General features: G+C 42.1%; 1 protein-coding gene across 1 annotated transcript; it reads right to left on the minus strand.

Annotated features, from left to right (window-relative positions):
• Positions 1-3,406: 3,406 nt before the first annotated feature.
• LOC148026555 (putative inorganic phosphate transporter 1-3) lies at positions 3,407-8,222 on the minus strand. Its single transcript, XM_087690994.1, has 5 exons — positions 7,972-8,222; positions 6,591-7,229; positions 4,790-5,098; positions 4,332-4,643; positions 3,407-4,230 (listed from the first exon to the last, which is right to left on the minus strand). The coding sequence occupies exons 2-5, from the start codon at positions 7,110-7,112 to the stop codon at positions 3,715-3,717; spliced, it is 1,659 nt and encodes a 552-aa protein (XP_087547120.1). The 5' UTR covers positions 7,113-7,229; positions 7,972-8,222; the 3' UTR covers positions 3,407-3,714.
• Positions 8,223-23,273: the final 15,051 nt, after the last annotated feature.

Consider the following 23,273-nt stretch of genomic DNA (forward strand, 5'->3'; position numbering starts at 1 on the left):
TTTGCACATGTAGCCGATGCTCTTTACCAGCTTCTAAGGAAAGGTCAGAAATTTCATTGGGAAAGGAAGCATAAGAAAGCAATGAAGAAATTGAAGCAACTCTTAAAATTTGTTTCTACATTGAGAAAGGCTGACTATTCACATGGAAAGCCTATCATTATTATTGTCGACACAAGCCCAATCGGGATTGGATGGGCAATTAGGCAAGATGATGAGGAAGGAAAAAGATATGCAATTCGCTTTAGTGCAAAAGTATTGACTGAACGACAGAGAAGATATCCACAGGTAAAAAGAGAATTATGGGGAATTGTGACAGCCCTTAAATGTGATAAGGAGTATTTTATGGGTCCTCATGTAGTCATTGAGATCGATTGTTTGTCGGTATTGGGTATGATTACTAATTGTGCTACTCCAGACATTGCTATGCTTTGGTGGATTGCATACATCAAATCTTTGAACCCTGAATTTTAGCATATTGCAGGAAGAGATAACACAGTGGCAGACATGTTATCTCGAGCACGTTATGAGAATGAAGATGGGATGATGGATGAGGAGAAAGAAGATGACTTTCTTATGGCTGAAAATGATGTTGCAAGAGCAAATTTAGCAATGCAAGGTGTTGCTACAGCATTAACAAAAGCTTGGACAACAAAGAGAAGACACTTTAGATGTTTTGTATCTTGTGTAGAAGTGTTTCTGGAAGACAAATATGTAGGAGAGTGACTAAGAATTGGTCAATACCTTAGTAAATTAACAAAGAGAGATGAATGGTCAGATGAGGAGTTTAAGAAAATTAAGAGAAAAGCGTATGGGTTTTTTTAAAAAAGATGGATACTTATGGAAACATACTAAAAAGAAATAGGGTATGCCATTGCGAGTTTTGAGTGATAGAGCTTCACAAGTAAAAGTAATGTAAGAATTTCATGAAAGCTTGTGGGCTGGTCATAGAGATGTTTGGGGTATTTTTACAAAGGTTAAAGGAAGATATTGGTGGTAGGGTATGTATAAGGATGTTTCTCACTTTGTGGAAACATGTACGACATGTCAAATGTATTCAACTGTGAGACATCGGGATGGATTGCAACCCACATATCCATTATCTCTTCATTTTAAGTGGACGGTGGATTGGGTCACAATGCCTACAGGTCTTTGGCAAATGAGTTATCTTGTGCTTGCTCGTGAAGACTTGACTAATCAAGTGGAAGGAAAAGCTTTATGTACTAAGACAACAAATGCCGTGTGTACTTTTCTCTTAGAAGAGATCTTTCGTCGGTATGGCTGTGTGGGAAAATTTACAACAGATAGGGTTGAGTTGGATGCAGATGAAGCTCATGATTTCTTTGCACAGTTGGGGATAAAGCTTGCTTTAACTTCAGCCTATAACCCTGAAGGAAATGAAAAAAGTGAAAGAGGTCACCCACCTATTGTGAAGGCATTGGCAAAAGCATGTGGAGAGAAGGTAAAAGAGTGGACGCGATTGCTCCCTTATGCTTTGTGGGCTGACAAAACAACTCATAATACTGTTACAGGATATATGCCTCTAGAATTGATGTATGGTCAAAAACCTATCATGCCGATAGAAGAGATGACAGTCACATGAAGTGTGCTACCTTGGAAAGAGGAGTTGAATCGAGAGGAGTTATTGGCCTTCTGCATTAGATAGTTGGAAAGAAAGTCAGAAGACATAGAGGCAACAACTGCAAAGTTAAGGGCATCAAGGATACAGAACAAGAAACGGCTTGACAAAAGGCATAGACTGAGACCAAGAACCATACAAGATGGGGATTGGGTGTTGGTTTATGATAGAAGTCTAGATAACCAGCATAGTGCCATGCATAAAGTTTCCAAAAGATGGTTTGGACTTTATGTGGTAAAACATGTGTTTGATAATGCTACTTATGCATTAAATGAGCTGGATGGGACAGCCATCAAACTTCTGGTAGCAGGGAAAAGAATCAAATCATTCAAAAGGCGAGAATCTACTACCTATGAGTTGCTAGAATTGGAAGAAAATAGTGGTTATGATACAAGGGCTAGCCATGAAGATATGGAAGATGAAGAAGTAAAGGATATGTTTGGAGAGGATGAGGAGGACTCAGAATCCGGTGACAACTAGGATTTTGGCACATACCGGAGGATGTACAGGTTCAGAGGGGGTAGATGTCGTGATGTTATGAGGACACAATGTGAAAAAGTATGAAATGCATCATCATTCGACTCCTTTATTAATCTAGAGAGTCAATGTGATCTGAGCCATTATTACTAGTGTGAGTTGCATGGATTATCTGAAAATACTAGATTTTTGGATAATTTTAGCATATTTTTTATATTATTAAATGTAAAATTTTAAAAAAGTTAGAAAAGCTTCTAAATTAGGATAGCATGCAAAAAGTAAGTTACTTTTTCAGCCAATTAGGGGATTCTCACAAGAGGGATAGATTGACGAAATCGTGCGCGTTGCGATCACTGTAAACAAGCCAAAAACTGCAGATTGAACTGAAAGAAGAAGAAGGAGTGATCTTGGAGATCCATGACCAGGTGTCCTGAGGTTTTACTCTCCTTTTGGAGCCAACGGAGCCATCAGATTTGGGTTCCAAACAGCAAAGAAGGAGCTGTAACTTTTATGCACGTTTTGTTCTACGAAGAAGCTCTAGGAGATCTAATGCCTGGAGTTTGCTTCTGAGTAGTACGAAGATTCCAAGTTCTTTCAATACATATTGATTCAATTCATTGTGATTTGTTTTTGTAGTGTTTACCACTTGGGTATTGTCTATCTTCTCTTCCACCTCCTATCTCTACTTCCTTCTACTTCTGATCCCCGGTGGATTCGACCTTTCGACAAAAACCCCTCCGACAACGCACCCACATAAGTTTGAACCTTGGGAAACAAAGAAAGTATTAAAACTATACTAATGTAAGAGGAAGAAGAGAAGTAATATAAAATGGATAATAATTATAAGGAAAAGCAAAAGCTAAGCTTTGTGAAAACCTTATAAATACTAAATTTGATCAATCGCGACAAGAGGATGTTGACACCAACATCAGGTGCAAAGTTTCCAGCCTCTATTTCATTGTTTGTTGTAAAGTTGTAAAGTTAACAGGAGCATGGACATATGTTTCTTGATACAAAATATTTATTTGTTTGTGTAGACAATGCTCATATATATACAATTTAAAGTCCATAAAATGCATCTATGGGGAGGCTAAATATGTAGACCATTATTATGACATCTATTCAAGGCTTAGTTTTAAAAACCCCTTATCTATAAATTTTTCATGCAGAAAATATACATTTTTGAATTTAGCTTGTAAATACCCCTATCGAACAATATCTTTTTGTAAAAAATGTGATATAATAATATTGATGTTTCTATCAAAAGAAGGCCCCTTTTAGAAAAACCCCATGTCTTGAATCCATGTGATTTGAGCAATTAAATTTTTATTGAGATGATATATGATAAGAATGTGTGGGGTGTACATAAACAAGAGAATACCAAAATCGAATGTGATGAGTGTGGGGTGAGTGTAAAGGAGATTCAAGGGAAAGTAAGGTCAAGATATGTGAGAGTAGTAACACGAGAGGGAGGAAGGAAAAATCAAGCAATTGTGGAGTGGACAAGGTAAGGTTAAGATGGTGCGATGTGTTAGCATGGTATCCAAAGAGGGAGGGGAGTCGAAATAGGTAGTGAAAGCATTCGAGGGGGTGCTCGGGGGTTAGGCGTAGTCGGAAGCGGGCGGGGAGGAGGGGGCCACGGACTTGTTCCGAGAGCGAGTGATCTTGTAGACGGGGGCAAGCTTGACGGCCGCAAGCTCATTCTCGCCGGAGATGTCCTCGAGGGAGCGGCCTTTGGTCTCCGGCAGGAGGAAGGAGAAGAGCAGGCCCAAGCCGTTGATGGCACCCATGATGAAGAGGGAGTTGCGGACGCCCAGGCCGGGGCGGTAGCCCTTGTCCGGGTTATTGCTGTCCTGGGCCGCGTACAGGAAGCCGAAGGCGCCCACGATGGCGCCTGCCTTGCCGGCCGCCGCCGAGATGCCGTGGCAGGTGGAGCGCATCCTGGCTGGGAAGATCTCCGCCGGGATGATGAAGGTGGTGCTATTGGGCCCGAAGTTGGCGAAGAAGAAGGTGAAGGCGTACAACACAACGAAGGTGAGATGGTGGTGCGCCTTCAGGCTGTCGTTGGACCCCGCCAGCCCGAGCATGAAGGCCGTCATCATGGCAAAGCCCATCACCTGCAATATATATGGATGACATACCCTCACATTATTATCTTTTCCTTGCTCTCGTGCTCCTGTTAGGATGACTTATAGCGTACTTGCGAAAGAATACTTACCTGGATGAAGAAGCGGCCCAGGATGTCGACGAAGACCACCGTGAACCAGTAGCCCGGGACTGTGGAACAGAGCGCGACGAGACCCTGCGCGCGGCTGATCTTGAATACCTCCTCCAGGGCGCTCATTTTTTCGGGCTTGGGCAACCATCCTACAACCGTGAAGATGTCCTTCTGGAAGAGGTTTTGGCTGTAGAAGGCTATGTCCAGCAGAAACCAGGTGCTCGTGGTGCCCAGCAAGTGCAACCCGTGCCGCCAGGCGAACTGCCATGAGAACAGCCCGAACTTGTCTTCCACAGCCTTGAAGCGATCCACCTTTGGATAGCAATGCAATGTACGATATCAATACATGGATAACGTTGTTCTAGCTAGTCACCTCGTGTTCATATCGCAATATTTGCTGCATCGTTTATTTCATCGGTGCAGCTACTGTTCGTGTGATTATAACCATTTGCACGTACCTTCTCCTGCTCAACTTCCAGATTCATGTCCAAGACCTTGCTCATGTCCATGGCCGCCCGCTTCACGTCCCCTTCGACCAAGGCCGTGTACCGTGCCGTCTCGGGCATCTTCATGCGCCAGTAGTAGGTGAGCAACGCTGGGATGGCGCCGAACATGAACACCAGGCGCCACACGTAGTCGGCCTGCTCGGGTGTGGATGCTGCCCGGGCGTCGATGCTGCTGGCCCCGTATGGCTCCCGTGGGTACGCGTTATTAAACGCGGCTGATACGATAATCGACACTGCCGCACCGGCAAGGATCCCCATACCCTGAGATTGGCAACATATGTCTCGCTTGAGTGTCCCTAACCCCATTTACCTCAAGCAAAAAATACCTACGACTAACATATAAATCTCGGAAACTAGTTTAAACTTTGTTCTACTCAGTGACCATCACAAAAAACTCTTATTTCAAAATTTTGGAAGGATCTTTGAATTAAAATCCATGTACTCGTTCTATGTATAATTAAAATTTTGCTAAAAGTTCAATGCTTTAAGCCTTGTTCTTTAGATTTTGAAGGTTTTTTTAAAACTTTTGCAATTCACTTTGCATTGGACCTCGGTTTTTTGTGAACATTGATTCTAATAGAACTCTCCAGGTTTTAGGTCAATGGGTAGTTTATCAAGGTCACCTAAATTTTTTTTGCCAGTTGGTCTTATATGGCTTTCCCAGCAACCCGAAAAGTCAACACTCAATACTGCTTGGCTTTCCTCACAATTCCAAAACTCAATATGACTTTATTAAAGATAGCTTTCCCAACAATCCAAAACGTCAATATGATATTTCCACTGTTTTATTCACTATTTTAGAATGTTCTTAATACAAATAAAAGTGAGTGTGAACTTCTAAAAGTATATTAAACATAAATATATATTTCTCTACATACTAGTTGATATTTTGTAAAAAAATAAATGTATAATTTAAATCTACAAATCAAAGTTCAATTATGCAATTTAATACAAAAGGAAACCAATTTGAAGATGTCGTATCTCAACTTCTCAAGTGAGTGTATTTGGTGGATTCTTATTAATAATGGATTGTAAAGCATGGTAGATGTGCATTTATAATTTCGTGTATTCTATATATATATATATATATATATATATATATTGTAAGTTACAAATTCATACCACACTTTTTGGTCCATAGAATCAAGAGAACTATTCTTGTGATTAGATTTACTAAAACCATTTCGCACATAAAATAGATTATGGATAGATTAGCTCTTACATATGTCATTATGCCATCATTATCATTCAAATCAAAGGTATTGGTAGATTTATGAGTGTAACAATGTATAGAGAGCTAACATTTGCATTAAAAATATTTTCTATACGTTATAAATGGAATTGCTTTGATTTTTATTTTAAATAATTTCTTACATCCTATCATTTATATGTAAGCTTGTTATATATAATCTAAAGTTTATGATTATATCTTACATCCTATCATTTATATGTAAGCTTGTTATATATAATCTAAAGTTTATGATTATATTTATTTAGATTATTTAAATATCTTTGTATGATCATAAGAAAAGGATCATATGATGAACTTATGTTTCCCAATCGGTTTCCAAATATTATTGTTTTCCCAATAGGTCAAGGTGGCCTACAGTTCCGTACGTTAGGATCCACGAAGAAAGCAAAGCCTCAAAGTGTGAAAGGACTTGGATTTCACTAAAAAAGTCAAGGGAGAGGGGAGGGGAGCCTGGAGGGAAAACTAAAGGAGAGGAAGAAGAAGAGAGGAGGAGGAGCTGACCTGCATAGCGAACACTGCAGCGATGAAGCTGCCGCGCGTGCGCTTGTTGGCGTACTCCGACATGATGGTGGCGGAGAGAGGGTAGTCCCCGCCGATACCTAAGCCCAGCCAGAACCTGAAGAAACAGAGGGTGGTCATGACGGACTTGGCGGTGTGGCCGCCGAAGGAGAGACCCGAAGCGACGGAGCAGATGACCATAAGCAGCAGGGTGATGCCGTAGATCCTCTTGCGGCCCATCTTGTCGCCCAGCCAGCCGAAGAAGAGCTGGCCGGCCAGGGTCCCGCACAGGGCCACCCCGTTCACGGCCGCCGACACGTTGGGCGGCAGCGTCCCGGGCTTGTTGGACGTCGGGTCGAAGTAGTAGATCCGCCCCAGGAGCTTGGTCACCGTCGAGATGCAGAACAGGTCGTATGCGTCCGTGAAGAAGCCCATCCCCGCGATGATGATCGCCGTGAAGTGATACCACTGCGTCTTCGCCCTGTCCAGCGCCGACAGCAACTCCAGCTGCCCATCCCCCGCCATCCTTGCTAATACTGTAAATGCAATGTAATAATAGATAACCCGATTCGATACCACCGGTGCCCGCCGCCTGCTAATTAATTATCGTCCCATCACAGCTGGACAGCTAGTAACGTCGTCCTGCATCCATAGCCACAAGAATTTGTACATATAGTCATTCAAAAGACACTTTTCCACTAATTACATCTCAAACTTCTATCGCCACAGAGCCTCAATTAATTACTGCCGAGGGAGTTGCCGCTTGCCACACACTTAATTAGCGCCTATGCTCCCCATCGGTTAACCCCATTGTAATTATCTAAGTGAAAGCTATCTGAGCTTGCTCCGCCGTCCGTCATTGCAACAATCTGTGTCAACTGTGGCGTGGCATGATTGCAACAGTCTAGAAGCGTGCAATCCTTACCTACCACTGCCAATGACAAGATACGTGGACCTGTTGGACCTCATGAGCTGCTTGATTAAGCTGCTCGTAGCTAGGAATAACGTCGAGTTTGCGAGAATGGAAAAGATGACACAAACTTCTTGATCTGGATTCTGTGACATAAACCAAACATTCGTGTATACACAGTACTGGTCGTGCAGCGTACTGCTATCCAATCCTCCTGACTACTTCGTCACATTTTAGGAAGCTTGTTTTAGCCGGCTCTTTCCAGAGCCTTGAAAATTTCCAGCCAAATGCATTTGTTCGTGCAACTAATTATAAGATCAGCCAGTTGCTGCTAATGGGAGCTATCACAACAATGATGAGTTTAGTTTGACAGGACTACCGGATTGATTGATCGATGCACACGAAAATGAATACACGAATGCTCGATCCAGTGCAGTCTCTGTGAGCCTAGCTAGGATTAGGCCAAGTGTATACCTCTTTCTCGTCCTTACAGGTCAGGTAAAATGGGCGATACAGAGAATCATGAGGACCTGCATTCGGGCTTCTGTGATTCTGAGAGCGCTGAGGAGGTCGAGCGGATGAAGATTCATACAAATAAAGGAAAGGATGTGAGCATGGCTCACATGATAACCTGGCAAAATATGCGCCCACCGGGAATGGTGGTGAACCTTCTGATCCCCGTCGGGTCGTGTAGGGTCCCTGGGAATATCCCCGGTGCTCGTGGCACCTGCGCCTACCTCCTACGATTTTGAGGTCCTTCTAACTTCTAAGTTCTCCTCCTAATAAACCATCGAAGAAATTGCACGCCGCACGGAATGGGTGTGACGGCTCTCTGGAATGCCTGCCTTTTCTAGTCAATTGCGGTCTGTGCTTTCTCTTAACGATGCAACGTCCAAAGTTCTCCAAACCCTTCTTTCTCGATAGTACGGCCACCACCCTTAGAATTTGAAGGGCACTTTGGAAAGGGGGAAAAATAATCTTATCCTTATGAAAAGATGGGGCTTCTTAAATTTCGATGATAAGTATCTTTTCAAGCTAATCTAAGGATGCCTTTTAGACGCAAAATGATAAATGTATTAATAGAACTTACTTGAATATGCCAACGTGGCATTGACCAGTTGAAAAGAAGACTAAGGGCCAAGCCACGTATAGGTCCATTCGACCCATCTAAGTTCATATAATCAAGTTTATTGGAGTACAACTCAACCGCTTGACTTGTGGTCCTAAAATTGTAGGAGTCCAACAAGTGGAACAAGTATCACCAAAAGTAGTGATACTAGGAAGACTCTTGCAAAAGTGTGCACACGTGGCTACATGTAACCATCTCTCTCTCTCTCTCTCTCTCTAAATGTTTTTTAATTACCTATTCCTTTCTCTAATCATTAGCCATCATCCTTTTTAGGTTAAAAATTAACCTCCATAAGTCCTTTCTCATCAGTATAGTAGAAGACAAGCTTGAAAGCTTGGGATGAAAGGGGTAACATCTTCAAATACTTGAGGCATCCATTGAGGATAGGTGTCACTAAATCAACCATAGCAAATTGGATTCTTGAGAAACTCAAGAAGAATGTGAATTCTTAGCACTCAATAGCCTTGCCTTCGCATGTCAAACTCAAAATAGTACATATATTTATTTATCCCACAATTATGTTCCACATCCCTTTGGTTAGTTGGAGCAAAGGACCAATCAAAGCATGGGACTTGTGTATTAGGAGCTCAATATGGGGTAGGTATGTAAGTAATAGGTACTTCCCTCCAATAGGAATGAACTATCTAAAAAATTCACTAAGTGAAAGAGGATCCCAATTCATTAAAATAGAGAATTAGGCGGATGCATTTAGAGCCAAGCCCCTAAAAAGATGATGGATGTGGAGGACTCTGTAGTTGAAATAGAGGGAAGTATACTCCTCCCTAATAATAGGACTCATTCTAACAAGCATGGGGCCTACAAACATCAGATATCCTCACCTCTCCTGCCATTATAAAGATCAAAGAACTGGTAGGGGAAGAGAGGGGGGTGTAAGCCATTAACAGTGGCGGTTCTCAAGAATAAACAAGACATAAGACAAGATATGAAAAATAGAAACCCAATGTATTTTAGTGAATAAATAAATCATGTACAATCTTTGTACACTATGAAATACTTCTTGAAAACCATGAACCCTATCTCAAGTTATTAGCTTGAGCTCAAATATCAATGCCACGATGTTGGGGGATAAGTGTATTGCCATAGATCCACTGAGAAATCACTCAGACAAACAAGAGAAGTATGAGAAAAATGATGCCTAGGATTTTCTTTATATTATGAATGATCCTTTACAATGTTAATGAATCTTTGGATTCAAGAAAAATAGTAAAATACCTGATGAATATCCTTAATTTGCAAAGAAATCCTAAAGTAGAATACCTTGTGAGTTCAAGAAGTCAAGATATCCTCCTTGGGCAAGAGACACCTTGAATACATCTTATGCTTATTCAACTTCAATCCATAATATATCTTTACTACATTGATTCTAGATTTGCCCAAGGTTTGCAGCTTTATCAATTAGCCTATTCATAGAGGAAAATCTAGCAGTTTAGTCCATCTCTTGGCCCAAAATGCTAGCCCAAAACACACCTTTTTCCTTTAGTTTTCCATCATTGAGTTTGCGTTTGGCTCTATGTGCTTCTAAATTCTGAGCTTTTCATTTTGGAAAATCCATATTTTCATAGGAATCACAGACTTGCCATGTATCTAAGAATAGTGCTGTTTATTTTCAAATGCACATGAACAAGTGCTTTTGAGTCTTATCTTACCAAGATTTTGCTTAACCATGTGAAGCTTTTTAGCTTCTCCTCATTGTGCACAGGCATTGGCAATGGCTTGATAGTTGTAAAACATGGAAGGATAAAGTGGACTCCATAAAAATTCTCAATCTTGTTTCAAAAGCGCATTCATTTTTTGATAGCAATCTTCTCTTTTCTTTCTAATCATTGAGTATGATTAGTTAACCACTTTCATGCTATTTCACACAAATTCCCCTTTGAACTAGTTTTTCATAAAGGCCTTGTTCACACTTGCATCTTTAAACTCATTTTTGTGGCTTAGTTCACATGCGAAGCTCCCGTTTCTTCATTGTTTTGAGATCGATATTGAATCAAATACTCAAGAATAACCTCGTGGCATATTTTTGATTTTTTTTTGGCACGTGGAAAATAAAACACATGTGGGGAGTGTCACACGCAAACAAGCACGTAAGTGGTTTGAACACGTAATGACAAGTATGGATGGTGTTTACATGGATGGAAGCATACACGGTAGCAAAAACAAGGACTTAGACTAAGCCTATGGGGATGTAGCTACTCAAACTAGACACATGCATGAGTCATTCCATAGCATGTGGAAGGATATCCACAACTAGAATAATCCTCAAGGAGTTTCTTGTATAGGTAGAATGGTTTGTTTGAACAATGCATTATTTGTTGTTACGAAGTATACACAAAAAAAAAAAAAGCTTACCTACATGATGTAGATAGGTGAGGATATTAGATAGGAAGGGAGCTGTAGATTTGTCAGAGCCCATGTGGGTTTAGGCAAACATAGAGGTGTCAAGTGCCATGAATCACATGGTTGGGGACTTGCTTGACCTACTACACAGAACACACACAATACACACAAGAGGAAGATAACTCAAGAACACAAGAAGACAAATGGAGGCGAAAATGTTGTCTTGCTCATTTTTCATTCTTCTTTCTCACACAATACAATGCACACAAATTATTTATAAATAAGCTATAATATAAAGAAAATTAGCTTACTAAGTTAAACATTGCGTAACTAAGCATACTAATCGATTAGCATTATGATTATGCTAGCTATAGGTAGATATCACAAATTGTAGAGGCAAGCCCATGCTCAACCGCCAAGACACCGATGGACCGCTTATTGTTCAAGCGAGCACTAATTTCTACCTCTCACATAGCCGACACACTATCCCTCTCTACGAGTGTAGTGATCTTACCTTGATGCCCGATTGAGTTGCTTCCTCTCTCAAGCACTTCGTGAGCTTCCTGATTCGTGATGCAAGCTAAAGCAAGCTCAAGCATCCTCAAGCCTCTTCCTCCAAGCTCCATCCTTTGTAGCCACATGCGAGTTGTTTTTTTCTTTCTTTCTTTTTTCTTCTTCTTTTTCTCTTTTTGTTTTTCTTTCTTTTTTTTATTTTTCTCTTGTTGTTTCTTTTTTCTTTCTTGTTCTTTGTTTCTTCTTTTGGTTTTGTTTTTTAATTAAATTTTATATATAGATATAGATATATATGTATTGGTTTGGAGTTAAGTAACTCCTCAGCTACTTCGAAAGCCTTAAGGAATACAAATTCCGACTCCTCCCAAGAGCAAGGGAGTGTACACACTTCCATTGCTATAGGCTTTTCCAAATGACCTAAGTCTAGTCATTTGTAGCTTTTAGCCAGTGTTATGAAAGTAGCTTCCAAGCATCTAAGGCAAGCAACCAAGTCATCCCTTGTGTTTTCAACTAAGTTTGCGGTGGCCAAGGTTAGAATTGATCGCCGCTCATAAGAGGGTCTAAGGTCAGCACGGTGGTTGATGTTTGACAGAACTAGAGAGTTCAACAAAGTTGATGGTTGCTCCTTGGTTTGCTCCTGAGGTTGTGGCTTGGCCTCATGTTCGATGGGTTTGGTTGGAGTTGGGGTTTCATGTTACTAGGTGTTTCTAAGGTTTGAGGTGCACTAGCAAGGCTAGATTTGGGTGGTTTGTTAGTAGTGGGCTGCAGTTTTGGGCGATAGATTAGTTTAGGCCTACTGGTCTAGGCTTTCGAGGTCCTGTGGACTTAGCAGCCCGATTCTCTTGTGGCATGAATGCCTAACTTGTCTAGATGTTTCGTGTGGTCAAGTTTGAGGGTGCCTTTTGAGGAGTACCTTTGGCCGTCATGGCTTTAGGTACCCAGATACAGGGTTACCCTCATAGTAGCATTGCGTTTGCAACAAGGTCTTTGGGACCTATTGTGGCTTGGTTGTTCAACGATATCGATAGCTTCTTCTATGTCTCCTAAGTTTCAGTGTGGGTTCTTAGGCTTGCGAGGGTGTGGGTGTCTGCTCCTAGGCACGTCGGTCCTTCATATTTAGGTACCCATTTGAATTGGGGTTCATGGGCTTCAGCAGGTTGCTAGCATTGAGGCTTGGAAAATTGTGACGAGTCACGACCCCCCTCCTTAGGCTTGATGGTAGGTTTCTCTACTGGTGGCTTTGCGGACTTTGATGGAGTTACGAAGTCCTTGCTAAAAGCTGTGACAATATGTATGTTGCCTGTGGTGAGGTGAATTCGCTGAGACTCGTAGTCGACATTGTAATGAGTTTTTTTTAAAATGTGCATCCTAACAGTGATTTCATACTTGTATCTTTACTGTTTGTTTGACAATACACAGTAGATCATCGGTATGCTTTCAGACTCGATAGAGAAGACAACCTTACATTTTCTCAAGAGTGCATATGATCGGCCTCCATATGGGCTAAGTTTGGCGTTAGTGGGCTGTAGTTGTGGTTTGCCAATTTGAAGCCAATGCTCATGAGTCAGGACATTAAAGTCGGCTCCCTCATCAATTAATGCATTAAAGGTGTGTGTTAGCTTGGCAGTGATCGTTATGCTTAGGTAAACTAGTTCTACGGCTTCCTCATCCTCATCATCTATCTCAATAATAGTTGCCACTCGTACATTGGCAGGGAACTCTAGCATTGAAGGCTCATGTAGTGGGTGTGTGGGAGGGTAGTATCTCTTTATGTGGCTGCCATTGAAGAAGCCTATGCCCTCTCCTTCTAGGGTTTCGAGTTCTACATTGCCAGTTCAACTGATAACGCGAACCCTGAAATGTCCTAAGCCCCAAAATTTCATTTTCTATTTATGTTCCTTGTCTGAATATAGTAGTACTAAGCTGCCCTATTTAAAGTCTCACTACGTGACATGCATATCAAACCAACTTTTGCATCTTGCCTTCTCGCTTATTAGTTCATGGGTGGCTGGAAGTTGAGTCTCTGATAGGCATTTCATCTCGACTAAGCACTCTATGCATGTGTCCTTTCCATCCCATCTCTCTCGAAGAGTGTTTCTTAGGCTAGACACAAAGAACTCAACAGGTACAATTGCCTCAATTCCATAGGTTAGCGTGAAGGGATTCTGACCGACTGCTGTTTTATAAGTAGTCGACTGATGGCGCGAACTCTGAAAGGTCCTAACCCCCAAAATTTCATTTTCTGTTTATGTCCCTTGACTGAATATAGCAGTAGTAAGCTGCCCTATTTAAAGTCTCACTACGTGACATGCATATCAAACCAGCTTTTGCATCTTGCCTTCTCTCTTATTAGTGCATGGGGGGCTAGAAGCCGTGTCTCTGATAGGCGTTCCATCTCGACTAAGTGCTCTGTCCATGCCTCCTTTCCATCCCATATCTCTCAAAGAGTGTTTCTTAGGCTAGACACAATGAACTCTACAGATACAATTTCCTTACTTCCATAGGTTAGCGTGAAGGGATTCTGAGCTTTTTTATAAGTCGTATGGTAGGCCCACAAGGCTACCATGAGTTAGTTATCCCAGTCAGTGCGTGAAGTAGATACCACCTTGTTCAGAATGTTTACTAGGATTTTATTCATAGCCTTTTCTTGGCCGTTCGCCTTAGGGTAGTATGGTGAGGATTTCCAATGGATGATTAGAAAGGGGGATAGGAGATGAGCTATCACTTCATTGATAAAGTGTGTGCCTTGGTCGCTAACAAGTTCGATGGGGCATCTGAATTGTGAGATCGCCCACTCCCATAAGAACTTAGCAGTGGTCCTAGCATCATTCTTTCTCATAGCTCATACCTCTGTCCACTTTGTGAGAGAGTCTATTGGCCACGATGATGTACTTAGCCTGTGAATACTTTGCCGTGGGGCTTATTGGTCCAATGAAGTTGATTCTCCATTTCTCAAATGGTTTTCTTGCAATGATTGGGATCATCTCCATTTGATCCTTGCAAATTGGGACCTTGGTTCGTTGGCACTCATCACAGTGCTTTACGAATCATGTTGCATCTTGAAAGAGAGTAGGCCACCATAGCTAAGACTGCAACACCTTGTGGGTTGTTGTGTCTTCACTGAAGTGTTCTCCTGCAATTCCGTTGTATGATTCAATAAGCATATCATGCATTTCATGTTCGCACACACATCGGCGCAAAAATGTGACTTGCCCTAGCCGATAAAGTTGGCTTGCTATTAGCTGCCTAAGTCGGGCCTTTTCCATTGGTTGTTCAGGGAGTTTGTGCTCAAGCACTTGGACTACGTCATCTACTCAATATGGCATCAAATCAACTTTAAATAGATCTCTTTCATTGGATAGGTTAAAGAGATGGGCATCAGGTAGTTCATCCATATTGCCTTGTCTGAGCAGCTTCTGCTGTGGGAATGCGAGACATATGGTCAACCATGTGATATTGTTTCCCCTTGTGTATGGCCATGCAGAAGTCAAACTCTAAAAAGAGAAGTAGCCATTGAGCAATGCAGCCTGAAGCACAAGGTTTGTTAATAAGGTATAACAAGGCTTGATGGTCAACAAAGAAGGTAAAGGGCATAGCCAAAAGATAATGCCGAAACTTCTTTATAGCAAATACTATGGCTAGTCCCTTTCTCTCCATTATCAAATAATTCACTTTTGTATTTGTGAGTATTCTGGTAGCAAAACTCATAGGATAGTCTAGGCCATGTTCACTAGGCTAGCACAACACTGCTCCTACAACAAATTTAGAAGCGTCAATGTGAACATGAAAGGTGATTGTCCAATTTGGGGCCTATAGGTTTGGTGTAGTGGTGAGAGGCTTTTTCAGTTTCTTGTATGCGTATTGACATTCCTCAGTCCATTCGAATACAATCAACAGCTTTTATAGAGGTCTAACAATCAATGCATAGTTCAACACAAACCCCCGATAATACCCTGTATAGCCCGAGAAGCACCGAACTCCCCTGTGATCAGTTTGGTGGTGGGAGATCGATGATGACCCTGACTTTTGAGAAGTCGATGGTGATGCCGTTCTTCAACATGACACTCCATAGGATGCATCCATGCTTCACCTAGAATTGGCACTTTACGGGGTTCAGAGACGATATAATTGACACCATTCAAAGACAGGTTGGAGCTTGTCTACGTACTCCTTCCAAAGGGAGTGAACACATAGATCGTTGATGAAAACCTCTAACTCCTTCCTAAGCATATCCTTGAATATAGCACACATGAGCCTCTGGAAGGTAGCTAGTGCATTACTCAACCCGAAGGACATGACTATGTAGGCAAAGATTCCCCACTCAGTGGCAAAAGTGGTCTTCATTGTCAAGGTGCACTTGCACCTGTTTGTACCCCAAGAAGCCATATAGGAAGATGTAGTTCTCTTTACCAGCTACTCTTTCGAGCATGTGTTTGGTATACGGCAATGGATAATTGTCTCTCTTTGTGGTGGCATTGTTTACCTTCTAATTTTTCCATTCTTTTTTAGTACAATGGCTATGGGTGAAACTCAGTCCATATGCTCAATCTCGTAGATGAATCCTACTCTCATTAGCTTATCAATCTCTTCCTTGATAGCGTGAGCATGTTTTGGATCCATGGGATACGATTGCTACTTGACTGGTGTTGCATCGAGTATCATAGGTATATTATAAGTCACTACACTCGGATATACCCCTTTGAGTTCTTCCAAGAACCAAGCAAATACGTCTATATACTCTTGCAAGAGAGCAATGATAATTTCATCATCTTCCTTGGTCAGGTCGTCAACTATAAGGATAGGTTGAGGTGTCCCCCCTTTCTTGGTTAAATTGGCCTCCTTGACCTTGGCGAGTCCTTCTATTGGTTCGCTTGCTTGCCCTCAACGTTTGTCTCCCAGCAAGATCACTGTGCTATCATATTTTTGGAACTTAGTGAACTTCTTTGGTAGGTCTTGCAGTTTTCTTTGCTCTTCTACCTGCATGTCCCTAGGCTGTTTTCTCCTTTTCTCCTTTAGCCTTCGGCATCTTAGGTGAACGAGTAGGTCCCCTTTGGTGTGTCTAGTCTTAATATGTTGAGGAATCTTGGGATCACTATCTGAACTTACATTTGACTCAGAATCAAACTCTCCATCTTTGTTGGAAAAGGGAGTCTCTCCTCGTGGTCATAGCTTAGAAGGTGAATCTATCCTATATATGGGTGTAGCACTTGGTTGGACTAGTCCTACTTGCTCATAGTCCATTGCACCTATATGATCTAACCAAGTGCAATCGCAATCCATGTGCATGACTCCTTTTTTGACTCTAAAGGCATTTCCCTTGCGTGGTTTGGAGTTTGCCCATATTTGCTCAATTATGCGTCTCTCAGTGTCATATTCTATCATATCAATCTCTCCTTCACTCTCATCATTGAAGGAGTAGTAGTCCTCGTACTCATCATTAGAATCGCCCTCATCTGACTGCGCATAATCTCCTAAGTCTCAATACTCAGGCTTCTTCTCATCAATGACTAAAGCCCAGTTCTACATCAAGTCTAAGTCGTGCTTTTTGGTCCATCAACACTCAGGCTCATTTAAGAGATCTTTGAGTGGTTTAAGATTTGCTGATAAGTTACCAAATACATAACTTGTTGGTTAGGTGCTCTAAGATCACATGGAGCTCTCGATTGTTGTTTTGCACTTGGGATGAGATCGGCTTGGGTCCTCTCTGCGTGCTCCTAGCCATCATGCAAATTGCCACCATTGAGGGCTCTTCTCGAGTCTCACCAACTGCTTTAATAGCTTTTTCATATTCCTCATCATCTGACAGGTCGATTGTAGCAAGGACATGCATCCAATATTGCTCATCCTCAGGGCAAGGGATATACCTAGTTAGTGGTTCGTAAGATGTCCTAACATGTGGCCATCACCCTTCAGCATAGAGGGGATGGTGTCTAGGTCAATTGTCATGGTCTTCTAGGTGTCCGTCTCCACTCTTATGGCTTTCATTTGATTGCCTAGGAAGATTAACCCATTGCCCCAATCTTCTATGACTCTTAATTGTGCATCCAAGGTCAGTCTGACAGGAATAGTCCACTCCCTTCAAGACGATAAAATCAATCGAGAATTGGACTCCTGCGATTTTTACTGGCTAATTCTTTAACACACCAAATGGCTTTACTTTTGTTCCATTAACCAGAGTGATGTTAAACCTAGTCATCTCGATTGGTGGGTTACCCCATGTCTAGAGCACTACATGGCTCAGCACACTAACTTCCACTCCCATGTCTACAATTCCTTTCCTTGTGGTGTCGCCTAGAACTAGTATCAACAAGACAATATGTGTTTCAATACCCTCCTAGAAAGCATTGAAGTGTAAGGATTTTGGCACTGAGTGTAGTTTCAGACTTGGTATCTACGTTTCTGCATCGTGTTCATTCAAGTCAGCCGCACCTTGCCCCATTGGTCCTTCAACCCACTATTTTAGCTCCTGCCACAAGTGGCTGATGTTGCCTAAGCACATCTCCTAGGATTAGCATCGCAGGGGCGATGACCAGTGAGGTGAGGAAATTGCTAGCTGCTTGCCATGCTCTTGTCTCTCTGCACTTCCTGGCCAATGGTCTTGGCTGATTTGCTGGCCCGTAGCATTTAGGCTTTGTTTATGTGGCACTATTTGTGGTGTCCCCGCATCTCTTGATTTTGGTAGTGGAGGTGATACTAGTGTGCTTATGCTAGATAGATCATCAAACTCGCCCTCCAATATGGGCTCGGCGTCTCTTAGGTGGTCTTGGGCTTCTTTCACCCACTCCACCTTTTCAATGGCTTCGAGTTGGCGCTTGGGTTTGGCATACTCCCTGACCCTCGCACTTCCTTTCTCGGCCATCCTTGGGATTGGCATTTCTACTTCTGTGTTTGTCACTTTCTTCTCGCAGGTAGCATTGTGGCACTATCTGTTTTCAGCATGACCTTTGCATCTAGTTTTTTTCCTCCTCCTCCTATGGCTCATCTTTCCGATTGAGGCCACATCTAAGTTGCTAGGCCTTAGCAATGATATGCCAACCTGCTTTGTATATGCGCGGGTCATGACATGCAACGGGGTAGGTGTGGCTTCCCCATCAAGTGTCTCAACACTGAACAACCCTAATGGGGTAGTAGAGGGTTCATTTGTTGAGTTAGAGGAGGGATTTTGTCTGGGGAAATCAACAAAGAGACGCTTGATTTCACATTCAATGCATCGTTGATGATCGGCCTTGTCTGGAGGCCTTACCTCAATTTGCTTTCTTTTGTTTAGGGCAGTCGTGAAGAGATGTGTCTTGGGTGACCGCAAGTCTAGCATGTGATTGGTTCTTGAGTCTGCCATCCTAAGCCTCTACCTCTTCCTGTACCTAATGCCATCATTGGTACTGGTTGTTAGTCCATAAGGACTATATTACCCTCTTCGTTGTACAAGACATAAGGGTGTGCATGTAAGGCTCTTCGTCATTAGGCTCTTCCACATAGTGGATTGGAGCGTCACTTGGTGGATGGGTTACATAGGGTCTAGGTGGCCTAGGTATGTCCGTAGGGTTTATCTCCATCCTAGGAATGGCTAGCTTGGAGTCGTTGAGTGCCGAGAGGGCCAACGGGCCTCCCCTTTCAAAGAAGTTTGATGGCCTATTCACTAGGTAAGGTTGATTGTATGGTTGGGAGTACGCGAGTCTCCTCAATAGTCTCTGTAGCAATGCATGGCATCATGGTGGAGAACCTACCACAATTTGCAAAAGGTTAGGACCTAGGGTCCTGACACTCAACTAGCAAGTGGTTTTCGCTGAAATACACGCATTGAATGTGATGGCGTTGATCTGGGTGTTTTACAACCCGGATTATTACCACAAAATTTGGCAAAAGCCCCTATCAAGAGCTTACCATATCACTTTGGGTTTACTCTTTAAGCACTAGGTATGCTACATTGCTTCTCGATTATGATAACTCTAGCAAATGGGGGGAACAAGTTCTTAGGAGGCATGTCAATGTAAAGGGTAAAAGGGATGGTTATCTTAGTGAAGATGAAAATGGATTACACCTAGGAGTTGAGTGAGTGTATAGATTTTTCAAAGGACTAGCCTCCAACTACACATGGTCTCCGTCTGTATCACTAAGATTTGGAATCTATCACCATCATTAGAGTACACCTCACCCTAGCATACAAGTCAATATCCACATCATGGTGTCATTTGGATCTTACATAAAAACTTACAAGCATAGACCCCTTCTGTCACATGCTTATATGTATTTATATATATATGGGAGACTAAAGTCAAAGCAGCTTTTGGACATTGTTTTTTATAATCTCGATAACTCCCAAGAAAAAGAGAATTTCAAGAAAACTCCCACGTTGCCCGATTGGTTTCCACCTAGTCTACAAAGTTGCAGAAGAAACTTTTTTCAAATTCTTCACAGAATTGAAGTTGCAAAGGCGCAGACTGCTGGCTACATGCAATTTGCTTTTCTCTTTCACCACACCAACTTTCCACTCTATTCTTCTTGTAAATATATTATAATAATGTGCTTTGGGCACCCACCTCTTGTAATCTAGCTCCATTTCTCTATTTTTTCTACCACCACCCTTGGCTTCTTGTATGATGACCAAGGTGGGGACTTGTCCCATCCACTATTCTCCATATTTTCAAAGATGTCATACATCATCTAGGATTATGTTAATCAAGAATATTAGCTTAATCTAATCCCTCATGGAGGCTATATAAAGAGCCCATGGAGAATGAAGAGGGGGGAAGAAGGACAATGACAAGCCCATGAGAGCACTCTAGAATACTCTCATCTCTTTGAGGTAAGCTATGAGTAAGTTCTTTTATTATGTAGTATAATGGCAAGCTTTCTCTACCTCTTCTCCTATTATCTCCCTCTCTTCTCATCTTCTCATTCCATGTAGCATAATGGAAAGCTTCCTCTACCTCTTCTCCTCTTGTCTTCTTCTCCTCTCATCTCTCTCTCTCATATTCTAATATTGTGTCTAGTACATATATTCTCTCTTGTAAATTTGTGTCTTGGTTCTCTTGATTCTCTTTGAGAAAAGGGATGTCCTAGCCCATCCTCCCTTTGGCTAGGTGGTTCCCCTCTTTAGTTCTCTTACTGAGGATTGGAGGTTAGATGGGTAAGAGGCAACCCGTTCATCATTTCAGCCCTCATTTTTGGTGCCTCCGCTGAGGACATTCTCAACCACAATTCTCTACTTCCTTATGTGGGACGATACAACACATAGTGGTACATCCTCTATAACCAGTGCTCCAAGTGGCTCTTCTCCAACGCCTTTACCAACTCTTTTTTAAGCTGGTCGAAGTCCACGACTCCCACAATGGTCTCCTAAGGAAGCCCAAGAAAAAAAGTATGCCTATCGGATGACGGCACGTATGCGGGTAAAAGGTGTTCACTTTAGAAATTCCATTCTCTCACAACGGAAAAAATCATATTGTCATCAATTGCTAGGTTCTCATAATTGTGGTGAGTGTTTTACAAACAAAGTGAAGGCCCTTCCGAGAGGTCCTTGTCTCCAAATCATCAAATCTCTCTCTCTCTCTGGCCTAATCCACATCAAAGGAGGACAACTATGCATGAACGGTGTGGACTTTTGTAGAAGTGCAAAGTATGAAGACTACCTTCAACTGTTGTTAGCTCAAAGGTTGGGTGTGGTTGAAAATGTGTCAATCACACCTTATGAAATATATGTCGCCGAGGATGGACACACTAAGGCAAGAACAATCACTGGTGAGCAAATTCTCTGTATAGCGAAGTTGGTGGATTCCAGAAAGAAACACTCTGGGGAAAATCCTTCATAATTCAAGAAAGTGCATTCCCTCTACTTCCTTAAGTAGTACCCACTCATGAATAATAATAATGGCCTGAATTTCTACACCTTTCACTCTATACAAAACATCCGAGTTAATGTATGCATCAGTAGAAAGATTTTCTTCCAGCAGCGTCTTGTCATGTACTTTGGGGCTGAAAGATTAAGGGAGATTCTTGTATCACCAGAACCTATAATCTTCCCAATGTTAGAGTACAATGCATCTTTCAATGTACATGTCTTTATCTTATTATAATAGTTTCTTATGAATCACCACGAGTTGTATGGACCTATCCGTCCACTTGCTATGCAAAGTGTGCATATTGTAGCTAGAAGAAAGCTTAGATTCCAAGGCATTATTAGAAGCATACTGGGGCCTAGACGTCTTGCTGAAATGAATGCATATATGAACCCATTCATCCTTCCCCTCATAAAATACAACTTAAGTCTAGACGTGTTCATCTTCGTACTCTACTAAGGCAACATGGCATTTCCAAGTTTTTTTGGGCACAAAGGGGAGAAAGCTCTAGACTTTTTGGATGACTTAGAAATGGCCTTCCTAGTCACAGGCCGGGATGATGAAGCAACCAAATTACGGGCCTTCCCTTTAGTTCTAAAGGGTGATGCTCGAGTGTGGTATCAAGCTCTCTCGGAGGCTACAAGGGGTAATTGGGAGGATCTCAAGACCGCATTCATTATACAGAGCCACTTGAAGATATTTGGAGACAACTCTTAGATCTTCGCCAAAACTTACCAGGGGAGTACCAAGAATATGAAGGCATGTTTATAAAATTGTGGGATAAATGGACAACCTCCTTAGCCGAGGGACAAAGAGTACCTGATTTCCTTAAGAATGATTGTTTTCTAGCCGGACTTCATCCTCTACTAAGGGAGAAGGTTAAAGGAAATTTTCCCACATCCTATTAAGAATCAATCACTTATGCCAGGGAGAAAGATAGAAAATCGAAGTATCAAGCCCAATTGAAGGGGGGAATTGAGCCCATGCAGGTTTTACCAACCATGCCAAGGCCTAGAGAAATATCAGAGGCCCCACCTAAACCGGAGATGCCACAGCAAGAGCTCCTACAACACATTACTAATCAACTTGAAAGCCTTTCATTAAATTTGGTGCAAGGAGTACGGCCCCCTCCCCTCATAAATGAAGGCAATTGAGGTCCCAGGAGACAAGAAAGAGAGTATATTTGCTATAATTGTGGCGAGATTGGCCATGGTATATACTTTTGCCCTCATCCTAGGCGTTTTCCAAGAAATGGATTCCAACCAAGAAGGAGGGGACAACAAGTGACACCACCTAGGGAAAGGTTTGTTCCATCGAATCCAGGGCCTCCACCACCGGTTCAAGTTCTCCAGCATCCTCGACCACTTGCAGAGGTGCCGCCCTTGCCTGTCCAACCGTCAGAGAATCATGATGTCAAGATAATTAGTTTAGATGAGAGTGATGTCAAAGGGAACGCCAAAGTAGTGGAGGTTGAAGCAATGCCGATGAAGAAAGCCCGTAAAATTGAGAGAATGGAGCCTACACCACCAAAGGAGGTTGAAAATAAGGAAGAGAAGGCAGAGTCATCAATGGCTGCAAAGACACGCAACAGTAAAAAGAGGAGGGCTCGCTCACGCTGACACATTGAGCCAGATGATTTTTCCTTGGGTAAAGGTACTAGAGCTTATGATTTGCTTGCTGATGTGAGGAATCAAGGGCCAAAAATTTCATGGCCACAATAACTACATCTATCTCCAACAGTGCGACGACAATGGTCAAAGATGGTAAGCATTAGGCCCATGAAGAATAGACATGTGAATGCAATCCAGACTAGAAAAATGAAAGATATTGTGCCTCTAGTGGAAGCCGAAATCAATGGGCAGAGAGTGTCAAAGACATATGTGGATGGAGGTGTAGAGATTTGTGTCATGACGGAAAAGTTGATGCATCGTTTGGGATTA

Source organism: Lygodium microphyllum, chromosome 13 (assembly GCF_053477565.2).
Source record: "Lygodium microphyllum isolate KBCC chromosome 13, Lygodium_microphyllum_v1.1.10, whole genome shotgun sequence".
Taxonomy (NCBI): domain Eukaryota; kingdom Viridiplantae; phylum Streptophyta; class Polypodiopsida; order Schizaeales; family Lygodiaceae; genus Lygodium; species Lygodium microphyllum.

Bases quoted from the DNA above. Each gene is read 5' to 3' on its own strand.
- LOC148026555 (XM_087690994.1), bottom strand. From the start codon at position 7,112: ATGGCGGGGGATGGGCAGCTGGAGTTGCTGTCGGCGCTGGACAGGGCG. The intron at 5,099-6,590 runs GTCAGCTCCTCC...TGCCAATCTCAG, and splicing joins CTGCAGTGTTCGCTATGCAG to GGTATGGGGATCCTTGCCGG. The intron at 4,644-4,789 runs GTACGTGCAAAT...TGCTATCCAAAG, and splicing joins TGGAAGTTGAGCAGGAGAAG to GTGGATCGCTTCAAGGCTGT.